The sequence below is a fragment of the Apus apus genome, chromosome 1 (genome assembly GCF_020740795.1).
Source record: "Apus apus isolate bApuApu2 chromosome 1, bApuApu2.pri.cur, whole genome shotgun sequence".
NCBI classification, from domain to species: domain Eukaryota; kingdom Metazoa; phylum Chordata; class Aves; order Apodiformes; family Apodidae; genus Apus; species Apus apus.
The window spans coordinates 44,016,156-44,036,335 of NC_067282.1; the positions used below are offsets into that span (position 1 = coordinate 44,016,156).

General features: G+C 41.7%; 1 protein-coding gene across 1 annotated transcript; it reads right to left on the reverse strand.

Moving 5' to 3' along the window:
- Positions 1-384: 384 nt before the first annotated feature.
- EDNRB (endothelin receptor type B) lies at positions 385-18,812 on the reverse strand. Its single transcript, XM_051608405.1, has 8 exons — positions 18,550-18,812; positions 17,791-18,324; positions 8,420-8,532; positions 8,051-8,255; positions 7,569-7,718; positions 6,543-6,676; positions 5,640-5,748; positions 385-3,833 (listed from the first exon to the last, which is right to left on the reverse strand). Exons 2-8 carry the CDS (start codon positions 18,268-18,270, stop codon positions 3,702-3,704), a joined length of 1,323 nt encoding a protein of 440 aa, XP_051464365.1. The 5' UTR covers positions 18,271-18,324; positions 18,550-18,812; the 3' UTR covers positions 385-3,701.
- Positions 18,813-20,180: the final 1,368 nt, after the last annotated feature.

The following is a 20,180-nucleotide window of genomic DNA, read 5'->3' on the forward strand; positions in this document are numbered from 1 at the left end:
AAAAAGGGGTAATGGTTTTCATGAGGCATATTCCAGCACTGAGAATATACACTCCTAAATTAATGTTACATGCCATTGATTTGTTATGTCCCTAACACAGGAGAATTTGTGACTATATATGGGTGCATAGAGAAGAGATTGCAACTGACATTTTGAGCTCAAACAAACAGCAAAGATAGTCATAACTGATTGTTCCAACAAACACCAGACAATTCTGCAATGTGTATGCAAGTCTGAATTCTCTCCAGTTTTCAACTAGCTACATAAAACCATCCCACCCCAAAGCTTTTGAGTTTTGAATTGCTTGCCTTTTTTTTTTTTTACTTCACTGTCACTGTTTAACAATTAAATGGGAACCCTTTAGAAGAAAAAAGGTCAGGCATCTTTTTGTAATGAATCAAAATGACAAATATTTATTGGTAATTTAGTATGTTTACACTGCCTGAACCACAGACATTATTTTAAGTGACCACAGAAAATGAATTACAGAATTATTTTACACAGCTATACACAACAATTAAAATCAAACCCTTTTAACATTATTTCAGTACATACAGCATTCTCTTGCTAAGTCAATCATGTGTTGATTAAGAGCTGTTCAGGACACTGAAATCCCACGGCTTACAGCAGATGCTCCATAACCATCAAATTTTGCATTTGATTCTCTGAGGTGTAGTACCAGTGTATCAGTTCAATCCACCCAGGCTGAAATACTCTCTCTTAACTCCCAGAGAGCTGCTTACAGGCAGAATTCAGAGCAGCTGGAGAAGTAAAACCTAACTAAAGGCCAAAACACAGAGATGGGATGTAGCATCTTAAAAGTTTTTGGCTTTTCTTTTTATCTTGAGCCGTTCAGTGTCAACTTTTCAGTTCATTGGGACAGATGACTCTCACTCTGTCACACTGCTCTGAGCAAGCATCCAATTCCTAAGAGATGCAAGTGCCGCTCTGCAGTTGTTCTGCTACCTGTGAGCCCCTGTTTGTGGCTTGGAGAGCCTTAGATTGGCTGTTCTACCCCACGAGCTGGTTTTACCCTTTTTTCCTAGCTTTTCTAAACAAATCCTTTGTTAAAAAAAACCCATAGTATTTAGATTATTTTTTTTTAATTCAAGGTAGCAAATGTCAGTTAGGTTTTTTAAAGAGCTATTGTTGTGCCCTAATTCTGCTCCAACTGAATTTAATGTCCATGATGTCCATGAATGCAGGAACAGACATGTCCTGAGGACTTGATAAAATGCCCCTGTTGAGAATTATGAGACTTAAAATCTTAGCGAGAACTGTGTAGGAGCAGAAGTTTTGAAAAATTTTATTATTACAGGAAATGTGAGCTTTGGTAAAAACACTTCTTAGAAAAATACTGCAAAAAAGACAAAAAGTGTACTAATATGTATATATCAGCTCCAAAAAGTGGGCAGTATATATGGTCCTTATTTGCAAAACCTAAATGTCTGACCTAGCAGGACTTCTCTTAATGAAGAATTAGTCCAGGAAAATATGAAAAATATGTTACACAGTTGGCAATACAACAGCTATATTTTAAATTAAAATGACAACAATATACATGTACAATATTGTAACAACGTAACTTGATGAAAATAACACTGATCAGGATCAAACTTTGGATTTCACTGATTATCCAACCTTAACAGATGAAAAGCATTTCACAGAAACAGAGGCAGGCAGGGGGTGAAGTGATGACGTTCACGGCTCACCGTGAGAAAGCTACCATGAAAGGTAAGGTAAAAATGTAAAGAACAAAACTTCAAATGAAAAAAAAAGTTCAGCATTGTAGCAGTCGGGTGCACGTGCTGCAGAAAGACGGTAACAGTGACCTAATGGTAGACAAACAACATGCACACTTGCACACATACTTGCACGTACAAACACACATGTGCCCATGCTCAAAGGCATGTGCATAGGTCCTCAGCTTGACTACACAAGCACTCAGGTGCCAGCTTCTGACGGGGGCAACACCAGGAATGGGGTTCAGCTCTCCTTTTGTCAGCTGTCTGCCAGGTAGCTGTGGCTACCTGAAGTCAGGATGAGATGAAACCCATCTAAGGTAACATCAGCTGAACATTTTGATGAAAACTGTTTGCATCTTGAGTATATTTAAGGCACTTTCTTTGAAAATCTGACGTTAATCAAGACTGGGGAAAAGGGTAAAAATCCTTACGTGTGAAATTTGGAAATTAAAATAATAATTCCTGAGTTTTGATAAATATTTTATTACAATAAAAATACCATGCCTATTGAAAACATGTCTTTTATAAAAGCATGTTATATGACCTTTTTTCTTGAAACAAGTTATGCCTTAGTGCACAAAACATGTTAATAAATCTTTGGGGACATTTGTAACAAATTAATAGGAAATTAAAAGCCAAAGAATGACTTGCCATGTATGTACAAAATGTGCGTTGCTCCTGGCAACACACATGATGTTTACTACTGGCATCTTTACCTTTCTGTTTTCTTACAGGGTCCTGCCCATATTTTAATACTTTATAATTAATTATGCTTCACTAAACTATTTACAGAAGCAGAAACTCATCACACTTCTTAAGCCCATAAATATGGAACTACAGAAGCAGAACATATTTTAAAACACTATGAAGACAAGTGTGCTACATAGCACTGTTCTCTAGAATTACAATTTGTGAATTGTTTTCTTTATGAAGATTTAAATCTGAATGAAAAGTTCCAATTCTCCTTCTGTTTTCCTTGGTTACATTTTTTGCCACCTGCTTTTTCTGAAGGATTTTGCCCTATGAGAGTATTTGGATTGCAAAAACAATTGTAAATTATCACAATAGTATCTCAAGTAAAGAACCATGAAGCTCCTGAATGCCCACTGTTTACATGGTGTAGAATAAATTTGTTTTCAGTTAAAAATAGATGGTTTCCAATGCTAGCCATTCTAATAGTCTTAATTTTTGCTTTTTATGTTTTTCTCTCCCCCGCTGTCATTAAACACAAATAGCATGGAAAACATGAAATGGGCCATACCCAAAGTGCTGCCAAATGCACTGAACACGCACAGTGGTTTCAGAACTGTATTTATAGAGAACTTGGGAGGTTCCTTCTACCAATAATAGATAAAAACAATCATCAGAGTGAAATGCACTTTTGACGTGACTGCATCCTTCAATATTTGCACTTCCTACTTTGATAATACCTTTGATTAAAAAAATTACCTTTCTACATTTAAACTTCTGTTAGCAAGTATTTAATGTTTTATTTAAAAAAAACACAATAATGATGGTGGATAATCTGCTTTATAAAAGATAATACATCAAGTTATATATAATAATGGCTTTGATCCAATTAACATTATATTATACTGCTTAGCAATTACTGTGACTTCAGTTCCTGCAACTGTTATAGTGAATACAAATGACTTTAATGTACAGGAAGTGGGATAATTTGGAAGTGCTGATTCAGAAGTATTCAAGTGCTAACAATGACTTGTTCCTTCCACACTTTTCTTCATGTTCCATAAATGATGATTTTATACATGTCCATGATTTTCAACATGACACACTTTTGGGGCAACTTTTTTTTTGTTATGTTGTGGTTTTTTTTTTGTGCAAACACAAAACTAGATTTTTCTAAATGTTACCATCTTGCTAAAAGTAATTGCCATTTTCAGTTTTAAAAAGGCACCAGCATTAATATAAGGGAATATACCTTTCATGCTTGTTTTAAGAAGAGCTGTACTTGTTACTGGAGCGGAAATTATCGTATCCGTGATCATTAGCTTTGAACTTCAAACACGACTGCCTTTCCTCCAGGGACAACAGATCTTTGGATTGGCACCAGCAACACAAGCATGACTGTTAAAATAAAAGGAAGAAATATATCATTTTGTTTTGCACAGGTGGCAAAAAGCACTGCAAAGCTGCCCTTCTTTAGCAGTACAGTAGAAAATATAGCTACCTTCCAACACCTGAAAAGAGCCTATAAGAAGGCTGGAGAAGACCTGTTCACAAGGGCATGTAACAATAGGACGAGGGGTAATGGTTTTAAGCTAGGAAAGGGCAGATTTAGGTTGGACATTAGAAAAAGGTTCTTTAATATAGAGGGTAATGGATCAGTGGAACAGGTTGCCTAGAGAGGCGGTGGAGGCCCCTTCTCCTCCCCTCCAAGGGCAGGCTTGATGGGGCTCTGAGCAATCTGGTCTAGCTGGAGATATCCCTGCTTATTGTAGGGGGTTTGAACTAGATGATCTTTATAGGTCCCTTCCAACCCAAGACATTCTATGATTGTATGAAATGGCACAAGTGCCAGCTGCCATGCTGGGATTCCAGCGTAAGCAAAGAAATGAGGTTAAGCTCTGCATTGCTCCAATGGCCACTAACTACTGGGATGCCCCATTAGCAACCCCAGTTAATGGTGGCCATATACATATCACATGGGGTCTGGTTTGCAATTCTAAATGCAGCTGAAAATAAAATTATGACTCCTTGCTGTCCTTTCTCTGATAATCTTTCTTGGAAAAGATGTGTGCTCAGTAATCCACACGTTCTAAGCACGATGCTGCTGTCGATTTTTTTTGAGGGGAAAAAAAAAAGAGAGCCAAGTAGGAGAAGGGTGAAAAGCATATACAGTTCATACATTTACTAGATGTACTGAAGACTTTTTGCTGATGACTGCCCTTTGGGTGCTAGAAGCCCATCTGGGAACCTCCACACCCACTCACCCACTTGTTTCCACTCTCAGGATGCTAGAGATCTCTTGCATGCTCTAAGCTCCAGTAGCTTTCAAGGAGCAGGGAATGTAGACAGGGAAGGTGAGACTAACACTAAAGCCTCTGCAACATGTGTTCTCACAGTTAAGTGGGAAATACCCTAAAGCTACTAGATGTAGAACTGACTGGCTTTTGATGGAAAGATGTAGCCATTAAGGAATTTACACAGCCAGTCAATAGGCCTAGAAGGGGCCAATACTTAAATGCTTGGCAATCAAATAAAAATCTAAGAATTTCTGCTAGGCTATGTAAGAACCCTGATACAGTGTCTGAAGGCAGTAATGGGCCACCAAAAAAAGCCCAAATGTGGACAATTTCTGGGCAGACATGACAGCCGAAAGACTTACAAGCTGCAATCCACATGCAGCCCCAAGCTTCAAATCCTGCACGGAGAATTAGTGGCCAGGACTATTCACTCAAAGCAAGGCAAAACTATCAACAAGTCTGTCTCATCAAATGTGGGCTCTGGGAAGGGACGAGTGGATCCTCACCCTTCTGCTTTACCTAACTGACTACCAGTGGAAGTGCTCAGCCAGGATGAGGGGCACCTGGGGTCAGTGCCCTCCCCCTTCGGCTGCAGAGGATATGGCTACATGAATCTCTGCTGCACAGTCCCAGTCTGCTATGTCAGTGTTGTCAAAGTGGCTGGTTGCCAGCTGCAGTCAGGAAGTGATGTAGCCCTGAATAGCAGGGTTGTACACCCTTTTGCTTTCTCTTTTTGTCCCTATGAATCTTTAATTCCTTTCTGCGTAGTTTCAGCAGGAGAGGACACCTACCATAACCCGGTTATAATTTAAAGTCAAATTTAATGCCCATTTAAAACACTTTGTGCGTGTTAAGGAATGGATTTTACTGCTGACATCACCTTTTAACCAGAGGAGCAGCCTCTTACCTTAAAGCAGTTTTGGAATCTTTTGCTCACTAAATACAGAGCTATTGGATTGATGCAGGAATTCAGTGAAGCCATGTTAATACCAATGTAGTCCATCACGAGAAAAAAGCTGTGTGGAAATTAAAGCAAGTGAGATACTTTTCATTTGCTCTGTAGAGGTTCAAAACTATGAAAACCGGACTCTGCTTCACTCAGCCAAGGCTATTAAATGTAATAGTAAAGGGGCTTATACTCAGGATTAGCTCATGGAGGTAACAGTTGTGCTCAATAACAAAGTTTGCATCAGTAGATTATTCTCATTAAAGTAATTTCAGAAGATCCAACCACCTTAACTTCTGGGAGGAAAGGTTCATGAGGTTTTCCTCAGAGATTTGGTCCTAGCTGTTGAATTGAAAAAGGAAAATGGGGCAGAAATTCCCCCTCCACCCTCATATTACTACAAGACAGAAAGACAGGGAAAACAGGGGGATTCCTCATAATTTTCTAACTCTGCTACTGGAGTGAAACCTGAGTCTCCAAGATGAAGAAGCAGGGAGAACTTCAGAGACCCAGAGTAAGAATGTTAATTCGGAAAATGGAAAAATTCCAATCTGAAAACTGAAAAAATCCAGTAATTTGGAAAAACTATTAGATTGGATATTAGAAGAAACTTCTCCACTGAACGGGTTATCAAACATTGGACTAGGCTGCCCAGGGAGGTGACTGAATCACTGTCCCTGGAGGCTTTAAAAGGCATGTAGATGTGGTGCTTAGCGACATGGTTTAGCATCAGATGCAGTAGTTATGTTAATGGTTGGATGCGATAAACTTAATGGTCTTTTCCAACCAAAATGATTCTGTGACATCCAATACGCTTATGAAGATTGTCAGCAGTGCACAGGCATTTTATTTTTGCAGTCTCACCTTAAAAGTTCACATCTGTTGGGGTCCTTCTGATCATAAATAGTGAGTTTCAGTATTCTGCTTAAGTGAAGCGGCAGCCAACACAAGGCAAAAACAAGTACCAGACAGAACACGGTTTTGGCCACCTCACGTCTCTGAAAAAGAAAATTGGACAGAACAGAGTTTTTGTTTCTGATTGTTGCTATCTTCTAATATCCAAATGTTTAATAAACAAAATAAAAACCCTACCAAAATAGGAGCTAGGAGAACATAAAATACCTTATTTTCTTGGAATATGCACTCAATCTTTTCTATTGTTTTAGATGTCTTGCACTGACTGTCTGTATCCCTAATTTTTAAAAGGATGAGTAATAATATGAAAAATCAACAACATGGAAACAGTCATTTCAATTAAAATGAAGAACATATTCCATCTACTCAATCACTTTCAAATACCAGCTTGTTTTCAATTGCATTTTCCTGTGCTTTGATCTCAGGTATTATTTTAAATGCCCCAAGAGATTTGAATTACAGCTTTAACTATGTAAGAGGAAAGGAGTACAAATATACATTAAAGTACAAATGTAGTTTAATTCTGATGTAGTATGATGTTTATGTCTGGTACATTACTAACCTGGAATGTGTTTTGGAATGTGTTTTGTTCTGCTAAAATATACTGCTGACCTCACTACAGCTCAGCATGAAATTGCTTCAAAATAATTAACAATTTTACAGCACCACCTTCTAGATTACAGCATGACCAGTTTTCATTAAAAAATATCCAGCTCTCGTTACTATAAAGAAGAAATAAAAGCTATAAAGCCTGAAAGATTAACACCAAACAAGAAACATTCTGTGATTGTAGTTAAAATCTTAAGTTTCTGATATATACACATACACATAAAGAGTTCAGCAGCAGCACTGCTAGGAAACTTAATAGTAATCTTGCAGTCAGCATACAAGAACCATGATGTGGCAGTAAAATCAGCGAAGGTATTATTGTCATCCTCTCTACAGTCAGCAGACTTGTCAGGGATAAATTTTTACCTGTTTTAAGTGGTCATTTAAAGCAATCTGCATCCCACTTTTCTTTCGTAACATCTCGCAGGTCATGAGAGTGTAGAAAAATGCTGTAATGCCCAGTGGTAAACAGAAGTAAAAGCTGAACAGCCACCAGTCTTTAGCCTGCTTGTAGAACTAGAAGGAAAACAAAAGCAAAAACATTGTTAGGAGCTGAAGGCTGAACATCATGGAAAACATGTTATAACTAACTGGCCAGTTTGTCCTGAAAAGCACCTCTCTAAGGTGTACATTACAAATGAGAAAGCAGGACAAGACCAAGTCCCACAAAAAGGCAAAAGTTTCCAAATGCTCTTATTTTAACCAATACACTTTAGAAAGTTGTCTGTATTTTATTTGAATGTTATAGTCGCCTACATTCCACATCCACTTGTGCACATTAAAATCCACACAATACTGAGAAGATCCAAACAATTGTTCCAAACATTTTATAAACATCAGTGTCTTACCATCATAAAGGATGTTTTCTGTGTGGGGTGAAGCAGGCAGATTCTCAGATCCTTTCCTCTGTACTCCATTGTAATCATGTCAAATGCAATAGCTTCTGGAACAGCCAGTATCACTGATATAACCCAGATCAGTACAATTTCAACAGCTGTCCACTTTGGCACTCCAATTCCTTTAATGCGACTCCAAGAAGCAACTGCTCGATACCTGATGCAGCAGCACATAGTTGCAAATTAAAAATATGAGAAATACAGTTCAACTGGCTTAAACTCAGCTTATTTCTATTCTATCAGCTGAGTGGAAAGGCAAATTTGAGCCAGTGCTTGTATTGAAAAGAAATTAAGAGAATTTGATGAAAAAATGGGTCTCACCTATCTATACTGAGGGCACACAAACTCAGCACTGTGATGCCCACTGATGCTTTTTGAATGAAGGGTACTAATTTGCACATTTCAACACCAAACGGCCAGTCCTCTGCAAGCAGCTGTGAAAAGAGAGTTAGAAATGAGCCATTAAAAAAAAAGAAATACTCAAAGCTGAAACATGGAGTTTTATCTTGATGTTGTTTTCTGTTCTGCCATGTAAACTTTGTTAAAAAGAACCTTTTCACAAGGGAGTCTCCAAAGTGTATCCTAAAAACTAGGCCATAGCTTCTCAGTCACTTCCTGGCTGGGCAAAAATACACATAAAGGTTTAGTCCTGACTTCCTAAGCCCTTTAAACTCCTTTTGCCTCTAACTGTACCACTGCAGTGTTTATGGTAAAAAAAGACCGAGCACGGATTTCCCTTGTCTTTGTATTGGCTTTCTCTGCCACTTTCTTGTATGTTTGAAGCAACTCTCCATTTACTAGAAATACAGAAAATTATTTGAGGCTGATCAGAAAAGAGAAAAAGCCATGTGCCCATGTGGGGTGGAGTTCATCTGAAGCTTGGTGTCTACACTCCTTCAGGTGAGAAGCCAGGCAACACTGGAGAGTACTGCGTTCCATAGTTTTTAGCTGACCATCTGATCATGAAAGAAGGGACCCACTGGACAATCAGGGAGCACAAACAGCTACGTTGATCTTAATGTTTTGCAGCAAGTAAAGATAGATTAGATTAACCCACAATGAAGGTCTCTACTGACCAGTTTTCCAACGATTCTGTATTATAATACCAAAAGGACTACCTACATATTAGACATATGTGTAAGTGCTGCGGAATAAAGAAAATGGGACGTTGAATTTCAGGTTGGTTCAACTGCACTTTGTGTGACACACTTTAATGGAAATTTGTCACATCCCCCGCAGTACATTTTATTTATTGATTTAGAGGACAAGACTTACTGGACAAACAGCACCTTCCTCACAGCTGATGCTATGAACTCTTCGCCTGAAGCTTCAGTTTAGAAACACTTAATCTTTGTACTCTGCTGTGAGCTGCTCTAATGGCTCAAATACACCACAGCAGCAGCCAAATTTTCCAGTTCCTCATAAAAACAAGATTCTCCAGAACAGGGGTTATGCCAAGAAATAGTTGCAATCATTGTATATAAAAGTAAACGTTCTGAGTTTCTGTAATTAGTTATATTATCTAAGCCCATCTCTGTTTTTCCTGACTTTCCTCAAATAAGGCTGTTTGGATCTCTTGCAGACAGAGAGCTTAAAAATGTAAAAGGAGAGGAAAGAAGAATCATAACCACTCAAAAGAGACTGCAAAATCTTTCCTTCGGCTCAGGTCTCTTCAGATATCTTGGAGGGCTCCAAAATGTAAAAGGAGAGGAAAGAGGGACTATTAACTACCCAAAAGAGACTGCAAAATCTTTCCCTTGGCCCAGGTCTTCTCTGACATCTCATTTAACAGGGATGTAAGAACAGAAGAAATCAATGACCATACTACAGTAGATTCTGCTGGGGATCAAAATGAGAGAAGATAGCCACAGAGTTGACTGCTCACATTTGTTGGTTCAGCAAAGTCCTTAAGCACAAATACATGTGCACCTAAGGATAAACAGTTACATGTTCCTCCACAGTTTTTCAAAAGCCCTGATAAAATTTAAGTATCATTTTATTTTAACAAAAAAGAAGTTAAGTACATTTCATGTCTTTGTGCTTTTGGAAAGTGCCCACCAGTATTTTCAGATACCAGAATATCTTCAAAAAATTGCTTTAATTCTGTGCTGAAATGGAATCTTTGAAAGAACAGCAGTAGGAAAACTGTAACATGGACCAGGTCTGATCTGTTTCTCCAATGATCTACTTTAGTATGACAAGGAGTATAATGCTTCTGTAGAAATGAAGCAGAAAAATAGGTTCTAAGGATTTACATTTCTTGAGAATTTTATGGAAAGTAATAAAGCAGAGGAAGTAGGGATGAGGTTGGAATAACTACTGTGTCTTTTGCTTATGTGATGCGGGAAAATAAATCAGTCTGTAATTGAAGTATTTTCAGTAAAGCCTCTCCCTCAGACTTCTTTTGAATTGCTGTAAGGGAGCGACACTAACAAACTCCTATTAAAATTGCAGTGTGAATAATTACAGATGTTCTAAATGTACACTCTACTGAACCAAATGACACCTGGACTAATAATTTATTTTGTATCAATCAGGCAGTGAATGTCCAGCCTACCACACCTATCTGCTACAGAGATACATTGTATACTGATTTATTGTACCTATTGTAGATTGTACATATGCATAGATTAAACCAGAGATTACCCATTTAAAAAGCACTTCAAAATTAAAGTATTTTTTTCTTCATTTAACTTAAATTCAGACCTTTGGTCAAATGGCTGATGGCAGATTCAGTTGAAGACTTTTAGTTACAACTAGCTGGTGTACATGCAAGACATTCCCTGTCGCTCTTCCCTAAAATCACAATCCTTCAGCCACTTGTTGGAGATTTCCCTAAACTAATGCTTATCTCTCAGGTGCAGACAGTCACACCTGTGCTCCAAGCTGACTGAATTTGAGCCAGCTCCAGTTTGGGAGCCACATGGCTGGATTATATTGGGGCTGCAAACAAGTGAATGCGACCGACTGAAAGAACGGGTGCATTAGCTTGGGTTCAGAATAATATCAAAATATTACTTGCATTCAGCCAGCTGAAATCAGGGGCAGAATGGACATGCAGCTGTCTGCACTGGATTGGAAAAACACGTCCTTTATCTCTTGCAGCTGATGTATTGTGAAATTTGAGCATTTTAATGCATGAGTCATGCATTTCTCTATCGTAGTATTGCCAGTGGTTAAAGATACGCTGTGCAGCAAAAGCTTGAAAACACCGAGAAAAAAAAAGGAAGAATGTAGAATGTTTTAATTCCTGAGCTATGCTTCCTTGTTGTTTCTGTTTATCCTCTGTATCACCATCGCCTCAAAACATTGCCTTCAAGTACAGTAAGAATCCACTGTAAAGTATTCAGGAGCATCAAAGCGGGGGGTTGGTCTCTTCTCCCAAGTAACAACCAATAGGACCAGAGGAAATGGCCTCAAGTTGTGCCAGAGGAGGTGCAGAGTGGATATTAGGAAAAATTTATTTACTGAAAGGGTTGTCAGGCACTGGAACAGGCTGCCCAGGAAAGTGGTGGAGACACCATCCCTGGAGATATTTAAAACATGTGAAGATGTGGCGCTTAGGGACATAGTTTAGTGGTGGACTTGGCAGTGCTAGGTTAATGGCTGGACTTGATGATCTTACAGGCCTCTTCGAACCCAAACGACTCTATGATCATATTTGCGGACAACAGCAATTATTATTCTTAGTAAGTACAAATGTAGCCTAATGCAATTTTGTATGGGTAATATGATTTTCTTATGATTCATGACAGGCTATCTGTACAAAGAGTGCCATTTTACAAATGACAAATGACTGAGAGCCATGAGATACTGCCAAGTGGCAGCAAGGAGAAAAATAATGTTGTGTTTTCATCAGTAAAATGCCAAGAAGTCTACCACTGGCTGTATTCCGAGAGACCTTTTCAAGTGTTTTATAGTCACATATTTTACATGGTCAAAGTTTTAACTGCTAAGACACAGAAATATGTTGCAGATTAAATTAAACAGAATGAAAGGAAAACGAACGCATTGCTGAATTAAGTTAAATCATATTTAAAAAACTGATACATCTGATGTACTCCCAGCCAACACTTTCTCAGGCCAAGCACAGCTCTGAGCTTAAACTGATGTGAAAGCTGCACAGGTATGAAAGTAGCCCCAAGAGATGCTGTGACTCAGAGACACACCTGTGAATTACAATTCCTGCCCTGCTTCCTCTTGGTTGTGTAGGAAAAGAAAGATGTTCGTAATCTGCTGCTGGAATATGCCAGCATATGAGTATTATTCTCAGCTCTTGATGGCTCAGCTGCTGTGGCCACCAGCCAGAAGGCTGATGCCACGGCTCCAACCCTCTACTGCTGACTTGCTGCAGTCAGCCATGAAGAACTCACAAAATGAGCCCTGACTTAATGTCAGTGTCCTAGTCCTGAGCAATGAAAGCACACAGAAATGCAGGAATTTGTACTTCCTCCTACCTATGAAGCAAGTTCAGTTCCCAGAATGATAGGACTTGGCTTTCGTAATTAGGAATTGCAGAGTTACATGGGAAATCAGACATACAGCTGTACACCTAATGTGTTTTCTATATATCTGTGAAATGACCAGTAGATTTTCAACTGATACGTTAGAGACAGAGAAGTTATGTGGATTGAGTCTTTTTCAGTATCTCATGGGAGCAAGCATCTTTCAAAACAGAAAATTTGCCCAGGAAATTAAGCTTATGGTCAGGGATAAGTCAGAAAACATTTTAAAACTTATTAATATTTAACAGTAATTATGATGTCAGGGTGGGGATCTTCCCTCTAGACAAAGAAATATGTTTCCCGTTTCCTAGTTAAGCCAAGAATGTTTTACTGATCTACCCAATAAACAGTGTAAATCTTAACGTGAGGCATGCAATAAGTTTTTTTCCTGTGTCTTTATTAGTAACTTCTGCTTTGAAACTTCAATTTTTTAAAAAATGCTTAAATAAGATCAAGTAATATCATACAGACATCTTGAAAAAGACAAAAACGTCATAAGGTGTTGGCATAGTAAAAAATGTCTGCAATTTCACAATCCTAGTGAACACACTGGGTCAAAATTAACCTAATTAAGCAAACCATGTCAGATTGGGAAGCATAACACTAGGAAGAAGCAAAAAAACCACCAAGATGACAATTGTTTTTAAATTCGTCACATGCAGCTATTAAGTGAACGCACGCGTAACAAATGCACCCACAGTGAAAACACCACATTTACGAGATCCATCATGAAAATTATGTGTACTTTTGACAATGCACTGACATTTCCACTACCCCCTATAATGGACTTCAAAGCAGATTGTTCCCATCTAACTACAGAACAAAGTCACCCCCACATTGCCTGGAGTGTCTAGACAGGCTCCTTCACTGGACAGTTCAGGTATTTCAGAAGTGCCTATAAGCTGCATTTGTTGGCCATAAAGGGTTCCTAAGCAAACTAAACTTCTAAATTTAGTATAGCCAGAGATCGATAAACTTTGTGTACGGAATTCCCAAGATGAACTTTGCAAGACCTTAAGTAAGTGGCTCAGATGTTGAAAGAAGGAAGTAATGCATTTCTCCCAATAAGATAATTGTTAACATTTCACATCAGAAGAACCAGTGCCAAGAGTTGTCATATGGAATAGAAATGATCTTTTTTAAAGACAAGCACCTTAACTTTTTCTGAAAGTCAGGAAAAGATTGTCTTTAGTATGATGCATGCCCTATAGGTACTCGTACTACAAGAGTTAGTAAGGTCATGACAAAGACATTTCCATAGAAATCCTGGCTTTTTCAGAGCACAGCTGGATTAACAAAGGGACCAGTTTGTGCCTGCATGGAATATGCAGTTCCTAGTCTGGTCTTTCTTATCTTTCCAGTGCTTGACAGTACTATATCATGTTGACTGTATTTTTTTATGTAATCTCTAAGATACATTACTTAAAAAAAATAATCATTGCCTACAAAGCTGACTTTGGCCTTTGATCACTGGCTTAGATAAAGACCAGTTTTTGTTCCTTCGCTGGAAATGTTTTTCTTTGCTCTTTCATTGTGCCCTGAAATAAGGGAACCTGTTACAGTATTTCCAGGTAGGTATTCTTTTGTCAGTCATTTCTGTCATAACAAACTGATAGTCACAGTTCAGAAAGCTACAAAAGATCATAATAAGGATAGGTTGTTCCCCTTCAAAAATCCATTGGAAAATGATGATAAATTTGATTTAATATAAGAGAATCAGTTTTACTAAATGAGAACACAGATGCTGTCTATATATCAGAAGTGAAAATATGTTATCACATTATTTTATTACGGCATTTGAAAGTCCATGTTCCTATCTCATTACACATACATGCATGAGAGGCAGAGCTAATGTAAGGTTGGAATTTCCAACCCTGATATTTATTGTTTTGATGTTTTATACATTTGAATAACAAATGTTATCAATTTGGGAAACTGAGCATAAGCTTTCCAGAACTGCAGACCTGTATCGTCAGTTGTACAAGCTGTCACTGTCTTGTCTTCCAAAGGTTAAGCACAAACGACATAAAAGGTTAACTGACCATCCTACTCTATCCTTCTGCTCCTTATGCTGACACTTTAATTGCTGTTTGGGACATCAAATTAAAGAAGACATGTTTACTGATTCTATTCAGTGAAGCAGGCATAGGACCACCTTCACACCCAATTAATAGCAAAGTATCTACACTGCCACAACATTCCCTACTGCAGAATGACTGCCTCAGACTTTTCTCTACTTGCCATTCTGCAGTTCTGGTGGTAGGGCCAAGTTGTTTACCAGGACCCCAAATGCCAAAAAGGTTCTGCATACTGGAACTGAATGCCCATCAAGCCCTCATTTCATACCCAGTTTCCAGAATGGGAGACAAATTCCAATACTTCCCATTTTCTACTGACTATATGGATTGATATTCTAATTTATCAAGTGCGTCTTACACAGTGGACTGCATTTGTCTTACAATCTAGGTAACACCTGCTTTTCTTCAGATACCCTCAACTGAACAGATGTAATTTTTAATTTGTGTGGGTTTTTTAGCTATTTTCATATTCACATACCTAGTCCTAGGGGATATCTTCTGCAGTTACTACTTTAATAGCTAATAAGATGCTGCTCCTACTGTGACTTCTGAGTTCTCTCTTATGGATCTGTCTGGAAAGCATTCACAGACATTTTCTCACTTTCTACTGCAACTGTTGCTGAGTAAACTACCAGCATTTCATTCACATGAGAAATTCTCTCACACTTTTTCACTAATTGAGGATCTGGTAGCAACAAAAATTATGGAGTGGAACATCTCCCTTATGAGGAAAGACTGGGGGAGCTGGGTCTTTTTAGCTTGGAGAAGAGGAGACTCAGAGGCGACCTCATCAGTGTTTACAAATACGTTAAGGGCGAGTGTCAGGATGATGGAGCCAGGCTTTTTTCAGTGATGTCCAGTGATAGGACAAGGAGCAATGGATGCAAACTGGAACATAGGAGGTTCCACACAAACATCAGAAAAATCTTCCTTCCTGTGAGAGTGACACTGCACTGGAACAGACTGCCCAGAGAGGCTGTGGAGTCTCCTTCACTGAAGACATTCAAAACCCGCCTGGACAAGTTCCTGTGTGATGTGCTCTAGGTGATCCTGCTCTGGCAGGGGGGTTGGACTATATGATTTTTCGAGGTCCCTTCCAACCCCTAAGATTCTGTGATTCTGTGAATTCTGAAGATCTGTTTCACCCAGTTAAAATTGCTTCAGACTGCAAGTTACAACTGTTAAGTTTACTTGACTTACAAACTAAGCCTTTGCTAGCTTTTGTTTTTCCCATACTGCTGGGTGGTGATAGCCAGCTTTTGATTGTATTACTGTATTTCCCTCGTAAGGTTGCTCTGTACGTGAAATTAAATGGGATGTAGAGTTGATAAAAAGTTATCATCAATGCAAACCACATGCGAACTCTCAATTTTAATTAAATAAGCACAATATCTAAGACTTGTTTGTTGTTTTGTTGTGTGTTTTTTTAACTTACATTCACTCTAAAGTCTGCTTTTAAAGTGGTAAACATTTCACTCACTATTGCAAGGGATAATACAGGCTTTTCACTAAGATGAGTAGCAGCATGAGAGACATAGCACCTGAGAGATATTGCTCAGCTCCCAGAATTATCAATAGCTTAATAAAAATCCTGGACTTGCAGCTGTTTATCTGTTTACAATCTGACCTTTTAATCCTCCCACTCCAACCTACTCATAATGATACATTTGATGACATTCAATCAAGATAAGGACTGCAGTATATTATTGCATGTTATAATTAATTATTTTATTTTGAAATAGTGTCTTTGAGATTATGAAGTCTTGCACTGATCTGCTGTTACTGATTTAATCCTTTTGATTCTTCTGAGAACAGATTCAAAAACCTTTTTTTTTTTAAAAATACACTTTTTTTCAAAAGTTTCCTTCTAACTATTTCATTTCATAACTTGCAGTCTCATTCAGAAGAATACATGCCTCTCACAAAAAGTGCAATGAATGTATAGTATGGAAAGTACTGAAACTCCAAATCAAAGAACTCCCATGTAATCCGAATTATCCCGCTCATGAATTTAGCAGTTATGATGAGTTCCAATTTCCCTGCTTTATAATACTTCAATACTTTGAATTGCTAAAGATAGAGCTTTCTCAGTAACCAGTATAGATACAGAAGACTAAATTCAAAACCTGTCCCTTCAACGTGGTTTTCAAAGCTAAAAGTAACAGAGCCTTTAGTTTAAAAACATGCATATGAAGTGAGGAGGAAGAACAGATGAAGGCTCCCATGTTCACTTCATGCAGTACCTGATGCTCAGAGACCCAGACTGTAAACTTTCAAGGCTGAAGATGCCTTGTTATTTCCAGCATCCCTTCCAACGGTGCTGATCATAATTACAGGCTAGATTCAACTACCCATCGAATTCCTAAGGACAAACGGACTGCGCAAGTAGCAGACAAAGTAGACAGAGGTTGTGCTCCTTCCGTGGCAAGCCTTGTCACGGCAAAGGGCAGAGTCAAGAAGGTGCAAGAGCAGCAGGTATGGCTCACTCCCTCTCGGCTGCCCATGCTGCAACGCTGGCGAAAGTGTTGCAGCAGCGTTCACAGCTCAGGAGAGCATCATGCCTCACAACCACAGGATGTACGGTTCCTCCTGAAAAAAGCACCCATGCTACCTGCGACTGCACACACCCATGTTAAGCATATAACTAAATCTGCCCCGGTTGAGCAAGAGGGACTGAGCGATACACACAGGACAGGGTCTTCCGTGCCCCCTCCTCCACTCCGGGGAAAGGAAGGAAGCCATGAACCCACTGCGCATGTATCTGTTGCATTTATTTCCTTTATCCCCGAGATCTAACCTGTTCCTAGGTGACCTTCACATCCTGATCACTTCCAGCTCCACATTTCTGCCCCATTCCCAGCCTGGACGGCCGAGAGAGTAGGGACTGCGGTACAAAAACAAGACAACAGGGACAACATCTGACCAGAATACCACCCTCCTACAGGTTTTTGGCATGAGCCCTAGTTCTCATGCTGTGTCTCAACAAGAAGCGGAACCCGTTTCCCCTTCCCAGAAACCCGCGGCGGTCCCGGGGCCGGCAGGGACCCCCGGGGAGAGCCCGCCGCACGCCCGCACCCCGCTCCCGGACCCCTTCCTGGCTCTCCCTCACCTTGTAGACGTTAATGGGAATGTCGATGATGATGTGGAGCAGGTCGCCCAGGGCCAGGCTGGCGATAAGAATGTTGGGGCCGTTCCTCATGCACTTGTTCTTGTAGATGATCCGCAGCAGAGTGGAGTTGCCGATGATGCCCAGGACGAAGACCAGGCAGGACACCACTGTGTTGATGTACTTGAAAGTCTCTTTGATCTCCGTCTGCCCCGTGCACATCGGGGGTGAGGCCGAGCGCGGCCGCCCGCCGCCCGCCCCCCCGCCCTTGGGCAGAGCCGCCGGGCGGGAGACATTGGGCTCAGCGCCCCTCACCGCCAGGGTCCCGCCCGTCGGGGGGACGGCATCGGCCGCCACCGGTGAGCTCTGCCTGCCCGGGCCCGCCGGGCGCAGGGAGCCGTGGCCCTCGGCGGTGGCGTGGGAGCTGAGGAGCAGGAGGAGGAGGAGGAGGGCAGGCAGCCGACACGCCCGGGCGACGGGCATGGCGTAGCGGGACGGCCGACCCTCCGCCGGGCGCCCGCCGCCGTCAGCGCCGACCTGCGCGGAGAGAGCGGAGAGGGCGTCAGCTGCGGGGACACCGCGCCCCGCCGGTCGCCGCCCGGGAGCAGGGCCGGGGCGCTGCCGCCTCCGCCGCCGGACGGGGACGGGCGGCGGTGCCGGCGGTGGAGCCGGCTGAGCAGCAGCGGGGCGAAAACCTGCGCGGCGGCTGGAGCAAGGAGTCCCTGCTGGCCCCGCTCTGCCTCCCGCGCCTCTCCCCCTCACCTCGCCGAGCAGAGCTGAGCCGAGCCGATCCTTCCCGACCGCCGCCTGCGGGGCTCTGCCTGCCGAGCGAGGGAAACGCGCTCCGCCGGTTGCCGGGCTCGGCGCCCGGGCTGGCTGTCCCCTCCCGGGGCCGGCTGCTGCCGCTGGCCGCTGATGGGCGCCCCGGGCCGCGGAGGCGGGAGGACGGGCGGGCGCTTAGGGCAGGACCCAGCGGCCGTCAGCTGCGCACCAAACCCCGTGGCTAAAGCCGCGCCAGCGGGCCAGGGCCCCCCCTTTTCTAAAACATTCAACCGCATCTGGCCCATCCGTCATGGCCAGACCCCACCCGCGCCCTCCTCCCCACCCGCCTGCTTGAGCCCAGCCCAGTCCGGCCCGGCCCCCCCGCCCGCCGGCCCTGCCGTGCGGCCCTCGGGGGTCCCCCCCGGGATCACTCCCAGCCACAGTGCTCCGTAAGCCCGGTACCGATCGGGCCATCTGATCTGCCTGCGACTTGCCCTTTTGCGGCGCCCCCTACCCCCCGCCTCTTCTTGGGCCAGGTTGACTGAGGCAGCCTGAAAAAGTTAAATTTTGCGGAGCTTAAGGCATTTTTTTCATATCAGAGGGTCGTTAGAAGAGGTTTTGGCTTTATCAGAGGGTGCTTGCGGGGAGGAAGAGGACTGTCTGTCCCCACCTGTCTTCTTTGAGCCCCATTCCCTGTACGAAATATTCCCTCCGCATTTTATTCCCGCCAGCAGACAAGCCCCCTCGTACATCCAGAGGTGGCAAAAACGCTGGAGAAGCTTGTGCGGAGCCTGCGACGTCAGCGCCAAGTTTCAAAGTGCTCCACAAACCGGGGCAGCCTGTGTACTCTTCTTAGGTCAGGAATAGTGTTTTGACAGTTCTGAAGTTGCGGTGATGGGAGGCTGGTTAACCAGGTGTCGTTTTGAGCAGCTTTAGCCACCCATCTGATCTCTCCGATCTCGTTCCAGCCATTGCGCCCGCCAGTGAAGCCTAAGGGAAGGAGCAAACGAGGTTTGTACAGGGTTTTGTGGAGACTAAGAACAGGCTCTCAACGTTAGAAACAGTTGCAAGCCGAAGTAAAAGGAGTTGCTTTTAAAGCTGTTTCCCAGCTCCTCTGCATACACCGCCCTGATCTTTTTTTCTTTTGATCATGCTGGAAGCTAAATCGTATGCAGAAAATGAATGTGGAAATGCTTCTTCATTACACAAGTGACCCGCTCACCCGCATTATTAACATACCCATAGGGGCAAACACTGAAAACCGAATGTTTCTTTCAAACCTCTCCCTAAAATTGCTGGACCGATCTAGCCCATCTTTCCAGCATCTCCTGCTACCGTCTTCTTGAGCCGCTGTTGCAGACAGCCTTTTCCTGCCCTCATTTAGATTCCTGTTCACATCTCCATCTTCTTCGTTTAAAAGTCTGCCACATCAAGCACCTTTCCTGTTTAATCACTCTTGACACATTTCCTAATTTAGCTGACACACTCATTTCTCTTCCCCGTTTTACACTGTGGTATTTGTGAAATAAAGGCATTACAGTAACTTCTAAACTGTATGAGGGTAGCTGGAGGTTGAGCCCACTCCAGCTGGAAGACTGATCTTTTCAGGTTCAGGCTTTTTTCAGACCGTG